This window comes from Pseudophryne corroboree, chromosome 5 (genome assembly GCF_028390025.1).
Source record: "Pseudophryne corroboree isolate aPseCor3 chromosome 5, aPseCor3.hap2, whole genome shotgun sequence".
Classification (NCBI taxonomy): Eukaryota; Metazoa; Chordata; class Amphibia; order Anura; family Myobatrachidae; genus Pseudophryne; species Pseudophryne corroboree.
Window position 1 is genome coordinate 669,142,327 of NC_086448.1, and position 21,646 is coordinate 669,163,972.

The 21,646-nt window shown below is 46.7% G+C and overlaps 1 protein-coding gene across 1 annotated transcript in view; it reads left to right on the forward strand.

Annotated features, from left to right (window-relative positions):
* The first annotated feature begins 15,780 nt into the window (after positions 1-15,780).
* The window catches only part of RGS20 (regulator of G protein signaling 20), a 93,286-nt gene continuing 87,420 nt past the window's right edge, over positions 15,781-21,646 (forward strand). The window contains exon 1 of the mRNA XM_063923723.1: positions 15,781-16,727. Within this exon, the coding sequence (XP_063779793.1) occupies positions 16,623-16,727 (105 nt within the window). The 5' untranslated portion in view covers positions 15,781-16,622. The remainder of the gene's footprint in view (positions 16,728-21,646) is intronic.

Below are 21,646 nucleotides of genomic sequence, written 5' to 3' on the forward strand. Positions count from 1 at the left end.
TACCCCCCATAACCATGTGTGTCCTTATCCGTTAGGAATTTATCTAGCCCATTGTTAAAAGTAACAATCGAGTCCGCCATTACTACACTCTCAGGCAGGGAATTCCAAATACGTATTGTCCTTACTGTGAAGAAACCTTTCCATCTCTGTGTGCGAAATCTCCTCTCCTCTATCCTAAGCAGGTGTCTGAGTGTCCTTTGTGTTGATCTTACCAAAAACAAGTCCCCGCTAGCTCTGTGTATTGTCCCCTTATATATTTGTAAATGTTAATCATGTCTCCTCTTAATCTCCATTTTTCCTGTGTAAACATGCCCAGTCCAACAAGCCTTCCATGTATTCTATCGTCTCCATCCCCTTAATCAATTTGGTTGCCCGTCTCTGAACCTTTTCTAGTTCCAGGATATCCTTTTTATAGTATGGTGCCCATAATTGTGCACAGTATTCGAGATGTGGCCACATCTCCAGTGTGCATGCGCAAATCACTCGGAAATGGCTGCAGTGGCCATTTTCCAAGTGATTTGTGTTTGCACTGAGTGCAGGTCCGCTGCCCCTGGACTCCAGAGGGGTAAGAATAATCTATGGGTGCAAGTGTGCAGTGTGGGCCCCATGAACCCAGGGGCCCGTGTGCACTGCACACACTGCACCCATTATAGAAACAACTATGCAGCAGGGCCAGTTCTAGACCATGCAGAGCTCAGGATGACAGTTTCCTTTGGCACCGTACACCCTTTATTCAAAACAGGGACAGTGTGCAACAAAGTGTGCCCCTTATACACGTTACACTACAGAATAGCTGCTATGGAAGTAGCTGTGAGGTGAGTACAAAAGAAAGGGTGGTGAAGACAAGAGAGAGAGGGGGTGTGGACAAGAGAGAGAGGGGTGTGAACAAGAGACAGAGAAGGGTGCGGACAAGAGAGAGAGAGAGAGGGGTGCGGACAAGAGCGAGAGAGGGGGGAAGCACACAAGAGAGAGAGGGGCGAGGACAAGAGAGAGAGGGGTGTGGACAAGAGAGAGAGAGAACTGCAGACAGAGAGGGGGGATGTGGACAAGTGAGAGAGGGGTGAGGACAAGAGAGAGAGGAGGGGTGTAGACAAGAGAGAGGGATGTAGACAAGAGAAAGGGGGGGTGCAGACAAGAGATAGAGGGTGTGGACAAGAGAGAAGGAGGGAGAGAGAGAAAATCAGCCAGGGCAAGTATACACATGCAATCACCCGGCACACAGAGATCCTATCCCCTGACTGATAGTGGGCTCTTCGAGGCTGCTCCTGTTTCCCTGCAGTAGAGATGCGGGACAGCCTGGATGATGGGTCTCCACTTCAAGGCCAGGGCCCAGGGGATCAAGCAGTCAGGCTGCACACCAGGTGTGTGTGGGCAGGCAGCCACGTGTAGCCACTCCCAAAATGCCCTGATCAATGATGTAGCATCCGCCCCGGCAGAAGGAAGGGACAAGGTCACCAGCAGCAGCACTGTGTGACGGATGGATGAACTACATATGGGTGCAGGCAGGAGGGCGTGGTGACTGCGGCTGCTCCCTCAGACTGTAGCATCCCGAGCGATGGCCCAGCTTGCCCGCCCCTAGATCTGCCCCTGGATACCAGCCTTGGGTATAAGTATGAGTGCTGGTTAGATTATTGTGGGGAGTATGAGCTAAAAAATGTTCTTTACATTTACTTTAATTTTTTATGGTAATGCAAAGTCTGTCCATCTAAAATATTGCACACAAGCGGTTGTTATACAAAAAAATCAGATAATCAGATGAATTTATGCAAAAAACATCTAGAAATGAAGGAAAGTTGCCAGCTCATATTAAGAAACTCAAATAGTTTTACAGTATTATGGGTCATAGCAATAGCAATCTACATTTGGCAAAAAATAAATTTTTCAATAATAACTTTAAAAAAAATATATTTTTTAGTTATGAAATTTCAATATAAATGATTTGTAATGCAGTATCCCGTCCCGTTAAGAAAAAAATGGAACGTTTCATAATCTATATTTCAAAAATATAGATGACATATAGCCATTGAGGAAGGGCAAAGCAGAGATCTTATTTACAAATAGTTTATTTGAAACAAATGCAACATGTTAGTGTGAGCAAGGTTTACATTGACCCAACATGTTGCATTTGAATAAAATAAACAAACCTATGTGTTTACTGCAACTTCTTCCAGAGTACTAGTCTTAAGGTCCATACACATTAGAGGATGACGCTCTGTGAGCGACGTCGTCTAATGTTTCCCCCTCCCAGGCCGGCCGGTCAGCGGCCGACTGCACACACTGAGCGATATGACTGCTCATATCGCTCAGTGACGTCACGCCTCCGCCAGCCCTGCAGGTCGTGGACGACAGTCCAGATCCAGCATGCATGCCCTACCGACAGCGACGATCGTTGCCGACCTGAGGGGCCGCGCATCGGTCATTGCTGGAGGCATACACACTTGCCGATAAAAAGAGCAACGTCGCTCAGGGAGGGGGAAAATGAGCAACGTCGCTCATTTTATCGACAAATGTGAATGGACCTTTACTTGTTTGATTACATATATATATGGAATGGGTTTGTTGGGTCGACCCTATTTAGGTCGACCCTCGAGGGGGTACCCAAAAGGAACAGGAATTAATGATTTATTAATTAATCAATTATTTATTTGTACATTTTGAAGCTTCAGTCACCCTCAAAGTACTCTCCACTTGAATCAATACATTTGTCCAAACGTTTTTTACATTGCTCAAAACATTTTTTAAACTCATCTCTGTTGATGCCTATTAGTACTTTAGACGTTTTTTGTTTCAATATCATCAATATGTTTTCCTTTAAGGTCTGTTCTCATCCGAGGAAATAAAAAAAAGTTGCACGGGCCCAGATTGGGTGAATACGGTGGGTGAGACAAAGGTGTCTTTGTGTTTTTGGTTAAAAATTGTTTAACACTCAGCACTGTGTGGGCAGGTAGGTTGTCATAATGGAAGAACCAGTCACCTGCTCACCACAAATTGAGACTTTTTTAATTAAATCATGATGCAAAATTTTCAAAACTTCCAAATAAAGACTTTAGCTGACAGTGTGATCCTGGGGTACAACTTGTGAGTGCACAATCCCTCTCACATCAAAGAAAATATGAGCATTGCTTTCACATTTGACTTTACTAAAAATAGGTGAAGGATTGAAAAAAATCACTGCAGTCAAATGCTACATTCCCACGCAACGCCAGCGGGTTACTGTATATATATATATATATATATACACACACAGAGAAAAAAACACAGCACTCACCACACCAGAAGCGGGGCACAGCTATGCACTTACCACTCACAGGGTGGGGTGCATGTAACACAGCACTCTCCACCACAAAAGCGGGGTACACAGCTGTACTTACCACTCACAGGGCGGGGTGCATGTAGCCCATGACCACATCGCTCTAATAAATACAAACAAAGAACCCAGCACTCACCAAAGTAAACTCACTTATCCTGTGATAGTGTAGGACTTGCATGAAGGTGGGGTACCTTGAAAATCGGTATGCAGGCTTCCGTGCATTGGCCAATCCACCAACTAAACCCCCATCATTTATTTATTGAATTGTTGAGGATAAGTGAGTTTACTTTGGTGAGTGCTGGGTTCTTTGTTTATATATATATATATATATATATATATATATATATAGAGGTTCAATACAGGAACGGCACTCAGAGACAACAGCAGGTCAAAAGCATGTATTAGAAGACTACGATCGTTTCGGAGCACAACGCTCCGTCGTCAGGACAAATCACAACAGTGTTACACTGTTGTGATTTGTCCTGACGACGGAGCGTTGTGCTCCGAAACGATCTTAGACTTCTAATACATGCTTTTGACCTGCTGTTGTCTCTGAGTGCCGTTCCTGTATTGAACCTCTACATATCTTCTGTTCTGGCACCTGAGCAAGTTGATCCCTCTGGAGGAGTGCCGGCTGATGCTGTATATATATATATATATATATATATATATATTTGGCATGGACAGCTTAATTTCCCAGTTTGAGTTTGTAAGTGCAGTTGACCATGGATTTATGTAATGTTAGAAATTAAACTGCAGTCAAGTTGATTAGTAGCACCTATCGGCTGCATTAGGAGCCACAAGAGCCTGTAACATTGCTGATTGTCAGAACATGGAATGTTATGCTTTAACCTGTAACCTGCTGTGAACTGCTGTTACAAACATGTGAGTGACCTAACGGCTAAAGAAAGAATAAACCTGCTGTTTGATTTTACCCGGTGTATGCCAGGTTACATTGGTCTCTCCCCATTCCACCCTCCAACCATACCTCCTCTGTCCTGTCACCAATCGTTCTATCCTGCCCCCTTCACACTCTCTATCTTCCATGCTTCCTCCTCTTCTAGGTCAATCCAGTCTCCCTCACAGTGGGAGACATTGGGGGAGGGGGGGAGGTGCTTAGGCTTCCACCGTGTGCACATTGAGGAGACAGGACAGACCTTCTACAATTATATATCAGCTGATATATTTGGCTATGATTAAGCCTAATAAACACAGTGGTGTTTATAAATGGAGTGCCATGCCTTTTATACTATAGATATAGATATATATCTATCTATGTCTTTCTATCTAGCCAAACCTTCAACGTGGAAACAAGGCCAAGCTATGCATGAAAACAGCAACTTGGGTGCAGAAAAATGGCAGCAGGTGGTCTGGTCTAATGAGTTAAAATTTGAAATATTTGGCTGTAACAGAAGGTAATTTGTTCACAAAAAGGCTGGAAAGTGGTAGAATAATAAGTGTCTGCAGGCAACAGTGAAGCATAGTGGCGGTTCCTTGCAAGTTTGAAGCTGCATTTCAGCAAATGGAGTTGAGGATTTGGTCAGGATTAATGGTATCGTCAATGCTGAGAAATGCAGGCAGGTACTTATCCATCATGCAATACAGGGAGGCATCTGATTGGCTCCAAATTTATTCTGCAGCAGGGCAACGACCCCAAACATACAGCCAATGCAGGGGCATCAGAACTGGGGGGGGGGGGGAAGGGGGCAGCTGCCCCCCCCCCAAAACATAGAGAGGTGCCGATCATGTATAGGAGGAGCAGAGTGTTACGCACACCAGTGCTAACAGGAGTATACCGGTGTATGAACAGAGAGGGAAGCGAAGCAAACGAACTCACAGACAGTATAACATAACATACACAGGAGGTGATGGAATAACTAATAAACACAAAGTGAACGGAGAAGCCCAAAGGCTCAGGAATTGGGTGTCTCCCTAGTGTCAGGAATGCTCAGATGGAATAGAGCGGACAATGAAGCGATGTGTAGTGATTTAACATGTGGAGCACCTGAAATGATGTTGCTAAGAGCAACAGAAAAAACCCCAAAGGGTTACCAACGGGTGTAGGAATAAACTCCTTGGTCAGAGATAAAAATATAGACACAAGGAGAGTATCCACAATCCTAACCCCCACTTGCAGGGCACAGGTTCAGCTTACTGCCACTAAACTGACACCTGGACGCCCTGCACAGTGAGGGAGGATTAAGCAAGCAGGTCTGAGAGTACAGCCGCAAACCTGCTGGGTTCACAGAATAGCCAAAGAACCCCAGCAGGTCAAACAACTGACTCCAGTCTTACTGCTAGGTCCGGATTGGCAGAATGAAGTACCGAATCCCAAGGCCTATTCGCAGTAAGCAACAAGTAAATACAAAGTCACACAGTACTAGCTAACTCTCTGGAACTGACTAACAAACAAAGATTCAGCAGCATTTGCCTAGCCTGAGAGGATGGTTTATATAGCAGGTGCTGTCCACGCCCCACTCAGACCTCACAGACTGTGAGCACAAAACCAGCGCTGGATTCCCTGCCGTGCACAGAGCCTGTAACCACTACACAGTAAAAACCCGGACCGGAGTATCAGCTGCGCTCAGGTTACTTTGCTAACACTTGCCTCCCGGTTGCCATGGCGACGTGGCAGCACAGCGCAGGAGATCCTAACAGTACCCCCCCTCTGATGAGGGGTCAAAGAACCCCTACCACCGAGTTTATCGGGGAACTGCGAGAAGAAAGAGCGTATCAGTCTGGGGGCATGAAGATCACAACTGCGCACCCACGACCGCTCCTCCGGGCCATACCCCTTCCAGTGCACCAAAAATGACAGCCGATCCCGAACCATCTTGGAGTCAAGAACCCTTTCAACCACAAACTCCCTCTGACCCCGTATCAGAAGAGGAAAAGGTCTTCCACTGGAAGAAGGATTATTAACCGCCAGTTTTAAAAGGGAACAATGAAATGTTTTATTGATACCCAATGAACGGGGCAGATCTAACTGAAATGCCACCGGATTGATAACCCTGGTGATCTTATAAGGGCCGATGAACCGGGGGCCAAACTTATGAGATGGCTGTCTCAACTTCAAATTCTTGGTGGACAACCAGACGAAGTCTCCTAATTTGAAGCTGCAGGGTCTTCTCCGCTTATCAAAAACCCTTTTGGTCACTAATGACACAGACACAAGGGCTTTCTTCACTTTCCTCCAAATACCCCTAAGGACCGAAACAACAGAGGAACCACCAGACGTGAAATCCAGGGGGTCAAAAGAATTGGCCTTAGGATGATGCCCATACACACAAAGGAAGGGAGAGATCCCTGTAGCAGAGTGAGCCGCGTTGTTATAGGCAAACTCCGCCATGGACAGATGAGCAACCCAGTCAGTATGACACTTGGAGACATAACACCTGAGGAACTGCTCCAAGGACTGATTCACCCTCTCAGTCTGCCCATTAGACTGTGGATGGTAGCCTGACGACAAGCTCACAGAAATCTGGAGATCAGAACAAAATGCCCTCCAGAATTTGGCCACAAACTGGGATCCACGGTCAGAGACCACATCAAGTGGCAACCCGTGGAGGCGCACAACATGCTGCATAAATAACTCAGACAGGCGTCTGGCCGATGGCAACCCAACCAGTGGAACGAAATGCGCCATCTTCGAAAACCTGTCAACGACCACCCAAATGGCTGTCATCCCCGAGGATTTGGGCAAGTCCACCACAAAATCCATGGAAATGTGGGTCCATGGCTTAGACGGAATAGAGAGAGGATGTAATGGGCCGACAGGAACCCCTCTAGGAGTTTTATTTCGGGCACAAACGTCACATGCCCGAACCCACTGATCCACATCCCTAGCCACCGAGGGCCACCACACCGCCCTAGACAGCAACTCCCGAGTTCTGGCAATACCCGGATGCCCTGCCGACCTCTTGGCATGGAATTCCAGGAACACTCGCTGTCTTAATCTAGGAGGCACAAACAAGAGACCTACCGGAAGGTCTGGAAGAGCCTGCTCCTGTGCTCTAAGGACTAATGACAAGAGGTCCTGGGTAATGCCCACTTTAACACATGATGGGGACACAATGGGCAATGGCTCCTCGGTGGTCTCTTGAACTGGAGCAAAACTCAGCGAGAGCGCATCAGCCTTTGTTTTTTTTTGACCCAGGGCGATATGTTATCAAAAAATTAAAGCGAGCAAAAAACAAAGCCCATCGTGCCTGCCTGGCATTGAGCCGCTTCGCTGACTCTAAATATGCCAGATTCTTATGGTTGGTGAGAATTGAGACCACAAACTTAGCCCCCTCAAGCCAGTGTCTCCACTCCCCGAGTGCATCCTTTATAGCCAACAATTCCCGGTTACCCACATCATAATTCATCTCGGCAGACGAAAATTTACGGGAAAAGTAAGCACAGGGATGAAGGCGATTATCAGACACCCCCATCTGAGAGAGCACTGCCCCAATACCTATCTCAGAGGCATCCACTTCTACCACAAAAGGACGCTCTGGATCTGGGTGTCGCAGCACCTTGGCTGAGACAAATGCCCTTTTGAGACGGGCAAAGGCCGCTTTGGCCTCACAAGACCAGTGAGCAACATCTGCCCCTTTCTTAGTGAGTGCCACCAAGGGGGCCACTATAGACGAAAATCCAGCGATAAACCGTCTATAAAAATTTGCAAAGCCCAGAATACGCTGAAGTGCCTTCAAACTAGTAGGCTGCACCCAATCCAGGACTGCCTGTACCTTAGAACCCTCCATTTGGAAACCTTCTGAGGAGATAATATACCCTAGAAATGCGATTTGCTGGACTTCAAACTCGCACTTCTCCAGCTTCGCCCCAAACTGGTGGTCTCTGAGTTTCTGGAGGACTAAGCGTACATGCTTCCGATGTTCCTCCAGGGAATGAGAGAAGATTAGGATGTCATCTAGATAAACAACTAAGAATCTATCCAAATATTCCCTGAGCACATCGTTCTTGAATTCCTGGAAGACTGCCGGGGCATTAGAGAGCCCAAAAGGCATCACCAAATATTCATAATGCCCTGAGTGGGTATTAAAGGCAGTCTTCCATTCATCCCCCTCTCTTATTCGGATTAGATTGTAAGCACCGCGTAGGTCAATCTTAGAAAAAATGGTGGCAGTACGAAGCTGGTCAAACAAAACCGAAATGAGAGGCAGTGGGTACGAGTTTTTAATCGTGATACGGTTCAATTCCCTGAAGTCGATGCAGGGTCGCAACGAACCGTCCTTTTTACCCACAAAAAAGAACCCCAACCCAACTGGGGACTGTGAGGGTCTGATAAATCCCTTAGCCAAGTTCTCCTGAATGTACTCTGCCATAGCCTGAGTCTCAGGACGTGACAGGGAGTACAACCTGCTCTTGGGAAGCTTAGCATCCGGCAACAAATCAATGGCACAGTCATAGGGGCGATGGGGAGGTAGTACCTCCGCAACTTTTTTGGAGAACACATCCGCAAAATCTGCATAACATCCTGGCAATCCTGGCCAACTTAGCTGCGAGAGCCTGACTGGAAGGCTCAAGCAACTCCTGAAACAATCACTACCCCAACTAAGAATCTCCCCAGAGACCCAGTCAAATTGAGGGTTATGGGCCCTTAACCAGGGTAACCCCAAAATTAATGGGCAAAAGAACAGACAGTCACATAAAAAGACAATTTTTCAGAGTGTGTGGCTCCAATAAACAAAGGAATTTGGCTGGTGCAGGAGGTAATTTTACCCTGGGACAATGGTTCCCCGTTTAACCCACAGATCTCAATCTCTGATGCCAAAGGTACTGAGGGAACAGAGTGTTCCAGGGCGAATTGACGGTCCATGAAAACCCCATCGGCCCCACTGTCAACAAAGGCCTCAGTCTTGACAGTTTGACCGAGGATCTCCAAAGTCATCGGAATGAGAAAAGTATTTTTAGGAAATTCTGACTTCTGGCCTGACAGGATATTTCCCATCACCCTCAGGCCCTGAAGTTTTCCGTTTTTTCTGGGCATGATACTACAACATGACCTTTATTCCCACAGTACAAACACAAACCCTGCTGTCTCCTCCGCGTCTTCTCACGCGAGGAGAGGCGGGTAGCCCCAATCTGCATAGGCTCCTCGGAATATTCCTCAGAGTCTTAGGTTCCCTTGGGAAAAAAGGAAACTGCGGTCTCCCTTTCAAGCCTACGCTCTCTCAGCCGTCTATCCACCCGGATGGATAACTGCATGAGCTGATCTAAGCTATCAGGTGAGGGATATTGTACCAGTTGGTCCTTTATCTGGTCAGAAAGGCCCCTTCGGTACTGGTTTCTCAGGGCTGGGTCATTCCACTGGGTATCATGAGCCAACCTCCGAAACTCCGTACTACAAACCTCAGCTGTCCGTCGCCCTTGCTTAAGAACCGTAATCTGAGCCTCGGCTGAAGCCATCTTGTCAGGGTCATCATACAAAATGCCCAGTGCCGTAAAAAAAGCATCAACACTTTTAAGCGACGGACAGTCAGGCTGTAACCCATATGCCCAGACCTGTGGGTCTCCTTGCAGCAAGGAAATCACCATGCCCACCCGCTGAATCTCCGACCCAGAAGACTGGGGCCTAAGCCTGAAATATAGCTTACAGCTCTCCTTGAAACAAAAGAACTGCGAGCGATTTCCAGAAAAACGATCCGGTAGATTTACTTTCGGCTCCTTAACCCCTGAACTTGCCGCTGCTGCTGCGGGAGCTCCGCTAGCGGCCTGCGGGGTGTTCATTTTAATGGACATCTCATTAAATTGTCGAGTCAGGACCTGCACCTGATCGACCACCTGTTGCAAAGTATTTTGAGGGGTATGCTCCATATTCCCACAAAATTTCAACAGGAGTAGGGCTGCTGAATATGTTACGCACACCAGTGCTAACAGGAGTATACCGGTGTATGAACAGAGAGGGAAGCGAAGCAAACGAACTCACAGACAGTATAACATAACATACACAGGAGGTGATGGAATAACTAATAAACACAAAGTGAACGGAGAAGCCCAAAGGCTCAGGAATTGGGTGTCTCCCTAGTGTCAGGAATGCTCAGATGGAATAGAGCGGACAATGAAGCGATGTGTAGTGATTTAACATGTGGAGCACCTGAAATGATGTTGCTAAGAGCAACAGAAAAAACCCCAAAGGGTTACCAACGGGTGTGGGAATAAACTCCTTGGTCAGAGATAGAAATATAGACACAAGGAGAGTATCCACAATCCTAACCCCCACTTGCAGGGCACAGGTTCAGCTTACTGCCACTAAACTGACACCTGGACGCCCTGCACAGTGAGGGAGGATTAAGCAAGCAGGTCTGAGAGTACAGCCGCAAACCTGCTGGGTTCACAGAATAGCCAAAGAACCCCAGCAGGTCAAACAACTGACTCCAGTCTTACTGCTAGGTCCGGATTGGCAGAATGAAGTACCGAATCCCAAGGCCTATTCGCAGTAAGCAACAAGTAAATACAAAGTCACACAGTACTAGCTAACTCTCTGGAACTGACTAACAAACAAAGATTCAGCAGCATTTGCCTAGCCTGAGAGGATGGTTTATATAGCAGGTGCTGTCCACGCCCCACTCAGACCTCACAGACTGTGAGCACAAAACCAGCGCCGGATTCCCTGCCGTGCACAGAGCCTGTAACCACTACACAGTAAAAACCCGGACCGGAGTATCAGCTGCGCTCAGGTTACTTCGCTAACACTTGCCTCCCGGTTGCCATGGCGACGTGGCAGCACAGAGCAGGAGATCCTGACACAGAGGTGTGATGTGCGGTCAGGTGAAAGACCGCACATTACATCCTCCACTCCGTGCAGTCAGTGAATGTAGTCGCAGCAGAAGCAGCATCGTGTATGTTGCGCCCCTCCTACTCCCTGCTGGTTGCGGCTGCCAGCCTCACCTCTACGCGATGCACTGCTCCTGTGCGTCCATCCTCTACACTGCACAGCGTCACGTGTGCATCGGGAGCCAATCAGGATTCCTGTTGCACTTCCCGCTCCACTATTGCCCGTCGGTTCCATGCTGCTGCTGTCCGGCACCCGCCTGTGGATACAGCCCCTTGTCTCCCTGTCTGGCCCCAGCAACGCGGGGATGAGCCTGCAGACAGCAGCAAGGTGGCACGGGACGGGGACGTCATACATCCCATGCAGCACACCGTTTCAGTGGATCTCTCCATCACTGGAGAGTAATCACAGGAACTCAGCGCCGTGCTACGGGACAGGTGAGGAGTGTGAGGGGAGCTGCCAGTGACAGCAATGAGGAGTAGGAAGACAGCAGCTGGCTCCGAGGGGGATTCTGAATCTGTGCCCATCCAGAGCCTGAGAATTGTGTATGGTAACACTGTGCGTTATACAGGGTGGGGGGGGGGGGGTGTATCATACAGAGGGGTGAGACTGCAGGATGAGTTTTCAGCTCCCTCCTTGCTCTCCTGTTTGCTGTCATTAACATCAGTGTGCAGTGCTGGACAGGGGAGTCCCAGGAAATGTTAAACTACAGGAACATCCAGTTATGTGAAATAGAGGAGCATGAATTAGCACAATCTCATTTTAGCTAGGTTTATTTTAGCTGTACCGATGACTCCATGCAATCTCATTGACCTCCCCCTTCTCTCCTTCTCACTATGCTTCTCTCTCCCCTCTCTGCCCCCTCTCTCTTTCTCTCTCCTCTCTGTGCCTCTCTTTATCTCCTCTCTCTGCTTCTCTCTCTCTCTCTCTCATCTCTGTGCCTCCCTCTCTCCTCTCTGTGCCTCTCTTTATATCCTCTCTCTGCTTCTCTCTCATCTCTGTTCCTCACTCTCTCCTCTCTGTGCCGCTCTTTGGGGGTCATTCCGAGTTGTTCGCTCGCAAGCTGCTTTTAGCAGATTTGCTCACGCTAAGTCGCCGCCTACTGGGAATGAATCTTAGCATCTTAAAATTGCGAACGATGTATTCGCAATATTGCGATTACACACCTCGTAGCAGTTTCTGAGTAGCTTCAAACTTACTCGGCATCTGCGATCAGTTCAGTGCTTGTCGTTCCAGGTTTGACGTCACAAACACACCCAACGTTCGCCCAGACACTCCCCCGTTTCTCCAGCCACTCCTGCGTTTTTTCCGGAAACGGTAGCGTTTTTTCCCACACGCCCATAAAATGGCCTGTTTCCGCCCAGTAACACCCATTTCCTGTCAATCACATTACGATCGCCAGAACGATGAAAAAGCCGTGAGTAAAATTCCTAAGTGCATAGCAATTTTACTTGGCGCAGTCGCAGTGTGGACATTGCGCATGCGCATTAAGCGGAAAATCGCTGCGATGCGAAGATTTTTACCGAGCGAACAACTCGGAATGACTCCCTTTATCTCCTCTCTCTGCTTCTCTCTCATCTCTGTTCCTCACTCTCTCCTCTCTGTGCCTCTCTTTATCTCCTATCTCTGCTTCTCTCTCTCTCTCATCTCTGTGCCTTCCTCTCTCCTCTCTGTGCCTCTCTTTATCTCCTCTCTCTGCTTCTCTCTCATCTCTGTGCCTCACTCTCTCCTCTCTGTGCCACTCTTTATCTCCTCTCTCTGCTTCTCTCTCTCCTCTCTGTGCCACTCTTTATCTCCTCTCTCTCATCTCTGTGCCCCCTTCTCTCCTCTCTGTGCCACTCTTTATCTCCTCTCTCTCATCTCTGTGCCCCCTCTCTCCTCTCTGTGCCACTCTCGTTTTCTCCGCTCTGCCCCCTCTTTCTCTCCTTTCTATGCCTCTCTAACATTTCTCTCCTCTCCACTCTGTGCCTCTCTCGTCTGTACTTCTCTATCTCCTCTCTGCCCCCCCTCTCTCCTTTCAATGCCTCTTTCTCACTCCGTGCCTCTCTCATCTCATTTCCTCTCTGTGCATCTTTCTCTCCTTTTCTGCATCTCTCTCTCCTCTCTGTCCCCCTATCTCTCTCCTTTCTATGCATCTCTCATCTCTCTCTGCCCCTCCCTACTATCTCTGCATCTCTCTGCTGCTCGCTATCTCCTCTCTCTGCTTCTCTCTCATTTCTATTCTCTCATTCATATCGTGCAGTGTGTAGGCACCAAGATTAACGATGCGCGGCCCTGCGCACGTTAATCGTTGGTGCCCCGTCGCTTATGCACGCAAGCCAATATGGACAAGATTGTCCATATTAGCATGCAGTGCTATGGAGCCGGGTGATGGGGGAGTAAAGAAACTTCACTCTCCACCCCCCCGCCGCTGGGTCTCCCTTCGGCCGTATCCGCCGTTGGGCAGCTCAGCAGCGGATCTGCCAGTGCGTAGGGCCCATTACAGTGGGTGATGTCAATTGTCAGCTCACCTAAGGCCAAGAATAGAACTGTCCCTGTTGGTGCTGCTCTTTGGGGACAATTCTGCTCATATCCAGTCTCCACCGCCAGCAGCTCTCCCAGTAGCAGTGTGGCTACTGGGAGAGCTGCTGATGGTTTGAGGGGGTGACATTTAGCGATTCAGCAATTTAGGGGCACCGAAATTAGTTTATTTCTTGCCCCCCCCAACCTAAAAACGTTCTGACGCCCCTGAGCCAATGTCATTGATAACTATATTCAGAATAAAGAAGAAAAGGAGTCCTGGAAGTGATGATATGGCCCCCACAGAGCCCTGATCTCAACATCATTGAATCTGTCTGGGATTACATAAAGAAACAGAAGCCTACCACCACAGAAGGTCTGTGGTTAGTTCTTCAAGATGTTTGGAACAACCTCCCTGTCGAGTTCCTTCAAAAACGTTGTGCAAGTGTACGTAGAAGAATTGATGCGGTTTTGAAGGCAAAGGGAGATCACACCAAATATTGATTTGATTTAGATTTCTCTTCTGTTCATTCACTTTGGATTTTGTTAATTGATTTAAAAAAAACTATTAACACTTCTATTTTTTTTTTTGTATTCTTACTTTGCAGCATTTTTTCCATGCCTGTCTAAATATTTAGCAAAGTACTGTGTGTGTGTGTGTGTGTGTGTGTGTGTGTGTGTGTGTGTGTGTATATATATGTGTGTGTGTGTGTGTGTGTGTGTGTGTGTGTGTGTGTGTGTGTGTGTGTGTGTATATATATATATATATATATATACACACACACATATATATACATATCGTACAGTATAAAGCAAATTTTAGAATAAAGCAAACACTGCAAAGATAAGCTATGAATGAAATATTGAGTTTTATGATAGCAAACTAGTCTGCTTTACTCCTTAAAATGAGTTAATGCAGACTTCTCTCTATAGTAGATCACCAGCCCAGCGGTCCCTCCATTGCACATGCAGCAGCAGTAAAAGTGGATGGCGATTGGTGCATATAGTATACTGTGGTACAGTAGCACATGTCATTACGATAAGGTCACAACATTGTGCAAAAAGATAATGCAGTCTCTTTTTATTCATTTATTAATGTATTTCTTTTCAAATGAAAGGGCGTCGTCATAATTGCAGAACTAATTGCCTAGAGTGAAAGATTTCTGTATTACGTGTCTGATTGCAACCATTTTTAATATATACAATTGTAGAAGTCCTGTGAATCCCAATACATACAGCATGATACGAAAAAATATGTCTTTATGGTGGTGTAATCCAAATAAATATGAGAAATTACTATGAGGTTGTTGGCCGTTATCATGTGCAAAGTGCTTGATAAAAGCAGAAAGCATTAACATCATAGGTTCATTAAATAGAGATAAGCCATGATAAATGAGCGGCAGTGGCAGTAACCGCGCACCATTAATGAGATGGCGAAGTGTCCTGCGCTGTCCAAGGTACTGAGCTGAAATCTGTGCGAGTAGCGATACACACTGTACTGTATATGTATATGGGGATCTGATTATCAGTGCAATGAACTAGCTGGAACGCTAACACGTTTAGGTTAAATCAATAGCAATGTCATTACTCATTAGTTCTAAAACGCTATCCGTAAATAAAATACAAGGAAACAGTACTGACTAAACACACATGCAAGATTCCCCACAAGCTGTATATAAACTTCAATAGGTTTGCATATGAATTTCTCCAGAGCTCCGGTATATATCTGAGTAATAAGCTGATGTGGTCATCATGTAATAAATAAAAATACATTAGTTGAACTTGAAGCTACTATTACAGGCCAAAGACAAAGCCTGCGAACAGGGCTGGCAGAAGTTAAACCCAGGTGAGAACCAGCCCAGCTTTCACTCCTGCTCAGGGCACCTGTAGCTGCAGCTTCTCGGGCAGGACAGTCTGCAATCATGCAATCTGCAGGCTAATCAAACAACACACCTGACACAGCTGATGCACACGTGTGTGTTTTTGTCTCTTATCAATAGCATAGGTTCTAGATACACACACTGCCCAGTGTTACATTGTAAAGCCACACTGATCTGCAAACGTGTGCAAGGGCAGGCATCATAGGGCTTTTCTATAGAAGGAAATAGTTAACTGGTCCAAACCCCTTGTTTTGATTTGTCTTAGTAACCAGGGAACCCTGTTTTCTGCTCCGGTGACACCAGAGGAAGTGACGTGAATGTTATTTATATATCAACTCAATTTTTGCTGCAGGAAACATTGCAGAGCTGCTGTGCGTAGTGCTGTAACACGTCCTTTGTCTGAAGAAAAAGCCTCATGTACTATGGGTGGACATAATAGGAAATGATACTTGCTGCACACTGATGCCCTCCAGGGAATAACTGTACATATGATTGCAAGTACTTTACATGGTTAACCAGCAATTATGGGCAATAATGCAGAAGTTGCATGAAGGCAGTAATACAATTGCCATGATATACTGGGTGACATTTTAGTGTGCTGGGGTGTGCAGATTGACCTCATTACTAAATGGATTAAATGCAATTATTACGTTTTTAAGAAACCAAATGAGACTTGTGTTTCGTTGCTGTATAGAGTTCTATATGTCACCAATGCAGATTCTACAGGTATGGTGTAGCCTGCGGCTAGTATTAATAATATTAAGGGGATCCTAGAATTCTAATCTCAGTCGTGCACGTATGAATCAGTGAGGCTGACAGGCTCAGACTCTGTGCACACCTAGCCACGATGCACACACACTGCTATGAGCTCAGGGTAATGTCAAGGGACTCGGTGAGAAAGGAAGGTTGTTCACCTCTCGTTTACTTCAATATAATCACTTGCATACCTCTTCTGGGCTTCTTTCAGCCCCAGTGGCTACATGAAAGCAACACCCTGCCTCAGCCTTCCCACTGATCTGTCTTACAGCCTGACATCACACTTGTTTCTGGATATTTGTGTGTGTGTTTACAAACTATAAGGGAGATATCGTGGAATAATAATACTACTAATAATCATCATATTACTAATAATATTACAAGAAGCCTCCGACGCATGCGCATGGATGATGAGCAGCCAGCCCGGGGTGATCACCCCAGCTTCAACGGATGTGATCAAGGCAAAGATTTGCAGCAATCTCCCAGCATTGATGGTGAAATTGTAAGTATTCCAGATTGGCAATAGCAGGCTGATTACACCGGGCAATGTGTGGCCAATAGCTGTTTGTTCTTGGATGTATGGGGCTGCAATGGCTCTATTTTTCCCTCTAGCCATAGTATGTATGCATTATAGTCAGAACACTGTAGTGTATTGCCATGCAAACCACTGCTTACATGGAAAGCTTTGCTACCCATCAGTGGCAATGGGGTCCATTTTTAGATCTCACGTCTTCTAGAAGATGCAAGTGTGCAGAGGATTTGTCATAGGAAACTAGGTATATATATATATATATATATATATATATATATATATATAGATATATAGATAGATTAGATAAGGGACACTGAACTGAGGTATGACATTACACTATGGTAATGAGCTAAACTGGCAGAGGGCACTATACAACAATTTGAGATGGATTAATGTCATATTTTTATTTGAGACCATCCCTGATTTATGTACATGATTGGATATACCGTACATATGTGCATATTTGGCTGCTGCTTTCTTTGCAGCGATACCAGTTTAGCATGGCAACGTTTTAGTGCTTCTTGGCTGCTGCTGCTGATAAATAGCAGTTAACTGGTCCAAACCCCTTTCTACAGGTATGTCTAGTATGCTGTTAGCACTACATCCTTGCTTAGTGCAAGCATCCAGTGCAGGCAGCATGCCCCATCCTCCCAGATGCCAATGTAGTACCTGATTAGAGCTGATACAGTTCTCTTTCTTCTGACCACCCATCTCGTTCCAAGATATCCTACTGTACTATACTGTGGCTATTACTATAATCATCAATATATTGTGTTCATTTGCAATCAGTGCACTTATGCAAAATATGTATGATTTGTTGCTTCCCAGCTATTGTCAGACTGTAAGTTCCGGCCACCGGCACTGCCATCTGTGTGCTGTCATTTGTAGTTCCACTAGCGCTGGCATACTATACCTGATTCTTAGGATCGCACTGCGGTTTCCTCTGATAGTGGTAGAGATGTCTATTGTAATAGGTCGCCCTCATTGAGATGCTACTTTATCCTTTGGAATTGCTTGACATTTATAATGTATTTATAACTGGACTGAGTGCCAGTGGCGGGGAGGCACAAGTTGGTCACACGTTGCTGGATGGGCAGAAGCTGGCATCGCACTGCGGTCACAGCCTCATCATGCAGCCGTACAGAAATGCAGTTATTGAACCAGTACAAGGTGACAGAGATGTCCTCACAACCTTAAAAGCAATCGATTGTATAAACATTTAGGTTGTATAATCTGTTTTCTTTGAATAAATTCTCGATTGAACAGCAGTTTGATCTGTCTACTCTATATTGGTGTGTGTGTGGGTCTGGTCTATACTGCTGGACAGTGATTGCTGTTGCTTAACAATCCCATAGAGACAAGATACTGACTGGCCTGACTGGTATGCAGTGTGTATGTATGCCTAGTATTTATCTGAAGATAAATAATAGTCACTACCCCTTCTCCTACAGTATATCCACACACAGGTGCTCTACCTTCCACCACCATACAGTGTCAACATACTGATGCTCCATATCCCACCCTCCTATCATATCCACATACAGGTGCTCCACATCCCATCACTCTACCATATAGCTAACACAGGTGGCCCACATCCCACTCCTCTATCACATCCACACACCAGCACTCCACATCCCACTCTTCTACCATATCCACACATGGGTGCCCCTCATCCCACCCCTCTACCCTATCCACACACAGGTGCCCCTCCTCTCACCCCTCTACCCTATCCACACACAGGTGCCCCTCCTCTCACCCATCACCACACAGGTGCCCCACATCCCACCCGCTACCACATCCACACACTAGCGCTCCACATCCCACTCTTATATCATATCCATACACAGGTACACCACATCCCAACCCTCTACCATATCCACACCCTAGTCCTCCATATCCTACTCTTATACCATATCCACACACAGGTGCACCACATCCCAACCCTCTACCATATCCACACCCTAGTCCTCCATATCCCACTCTTATACCATATCCACACACAGGTGCACCTCATCCCAACCCTCTACCATATCCACACTCTAGCGCTCCACATCCCACTCCTATACCATATCCACACACAGGTGCACCACATCCCATCCCTCTACCATATCCACACCCTAGTCCTCCATATCCCACTTATCTACCATATCCACACACAGGTGCCCCACATCCCACCCCTCTACCAAATTCACACACAGGTGTTCCACATCCCACCCCTCTTCCATATCCACACACAGGTGCCCCACATTCCACCCCTCTACCATATCCACACACAGGTGTTCCACGTCCCACCCATCAACCATATCCACACACAGGTGTTCCACATCCCACTCCTCTACCAAATTCACACCCAGTTGCCCCACATCCCACCCCTTTACCATATCCACACACAGGCGTTCCACGTCCCACACCTCTAACACATCCACACACATTTGTTCTACGGGTCACCCCTCTACCATATCCACATACAGTTCTCCACAATCCTGCCCTCTACCATATAGACACATAGGCGATCCACATATCTGCCCTCTGACATTTCCACAAACAGGTGAATTACCACATCCTAACATTCTACCATATCCACACACAGGTGCTCTACATCACTGCCCTCTACCATAAATATAAGCAGGTGCTCCACATCCCACCACTCTACCATATCCACACAAAGTTGCACCACATACAAATCCCTCTACCATATCAACACCACATGTCCTTCACGTGCCACCCCTGAACGATATCCACACACAGGTGCTCCACATCTTAGCCCTATACCATATCCACACATATGTGCTCCACATCATTGCCCTCTATCATATAGACATGTGTTCAACATCCCACACCTCAAACATATACCATATCTACACATAGGTGGCCCACATCCCACCCCTTCTACCATCACTACCTTCTACCATATAACAGGACATGTGTGTTCCACATCCCACCCTCTACTATATCCACACACATGCTCCATATCCCACCCCTCTACCATATAGACACACAGGTGCTCCACATCCCACCTCTCTACCATATAGACACACAGGTGCTCCACATCCCACCTCTCTACCATATACACATAGGTGCTCCACATACCACCTCTCTACCATATATACACACAGGTGCTCCACATCCCACCCCTCTACCATATATACACAAACACACAGGTGCTCCACATCCCAACTCCCTACCATACAGTATATACACATACAGGTGCTCCACATCCCAGCCCTCTACCATATAGACACACAGGTGCTTCACATCCCTGCCCTCTACCATATAGCACACAGGTGCTCCACATCCCAGCCCTCTACCATATAGACACGTGTTCAACATCCCACACCCCAAACCTCTACAGTATCCACACATAGGTGCCCCACATCCCACCCCTTCTACCATCACTACCTTCTACCATATACGAGGACACGTGTGTTCCACATCCCACCTCCCTACCATATCCACACAAAGTTGCACCACATACAAATCCCTCTACCATATCAACACCACATGTCCTTCACGTGCCACCCCTGTACGATATCCACACACAGGTGCTCCACATCTTAGCCCTATACCATATCCACAAATATGTGCTCCACATCATTGCCCACTATAATATAGACACATGTTCATCATCCCACACCCCAAACATCTACCATATCCACACATAGGTGCCCCACATCCCACCCCTTCTACCATCACTACCTTTTACCATATAACAGGACATGTGTTCCACATTCCACCCCTCTACCAAATCCACACACATGCTCCATATCCCACCCCTCTACCATATAGACACACAGGTGCTCCACATCCCACCTCTCTACCATATACACACAGGTGCTCCACATCCCACCTCTCTACCATATACACACAGGTGCTCCACATCCCACCTCTCTACCACATATATACACACAGGTGCTTCACATCCAAGCTTTCTACCATCTATACACACACAGGTGCTCCACATCCTACCTTTCTACCGTATATACACACAGGTGCTCCACATCCCACCTCTCTACCATACACACACACACACACACACACGCTCCACATCCCAGCTCTCTACCATAAAGTATATTCACACACAGGTGCTTCACATCCCTGCCCTCTACCATATAGCACACAGGTGCTCCACATCCCAGCCCTCTACCATATAGACACATGTTCAACATCCCACACCCCAAACCTCTACAGTATCCACACATAGGTGCCCTACATCCCACCCCTTCTACCATCACTACCTTCTACCATATACGAGGACACGTGTGTTCCACATCCCACCCCTCTACCATATCCACACACAGGTATTCACATTCATCCCCTCTACTATATCAACTATATCCACACACATTGCTCCATGGGGGTAATTCTGAGTTGATCGCAGCAGGAACTTTGTTAGCAGTTGGGCAAAACCATGTGCACTGCAGGGGAGGCATATATAACATGTGCAGAGAGAGTTAGATTTGGGTGTGGTGAGTTAAATCTGCAATCTAAATTGCAGTGTAAAAGTAAAGCAGCCAGTATTTACCCTGCACGGAAACAAAATAACCCACCCAAATCTAACTCTCTCTGCACATGTTATATCTGACCCCCTGCAGTGCACATGGTTTTGCCCAACTGCTAAAAAATTTCCTGCTGCGATCAACTTGGTATTACCCCCCATATCCCACCCCTCAACCATATAGACACACAGGTGCTCCACATCCCAGCCCTCTACCATATAGACACACAGGTGCTTCACATCCCAGCTCTCTACCATATATACACACAGGTGCTCCACATCCCAGCCCTCTACCATATAGAAACACAGGTGCTCCACATCCCACGCTCTACCATATAGAAACACAGGTGCTTCACATCCCAGCTCTCTACCATATATACACACAGGTGCTCCA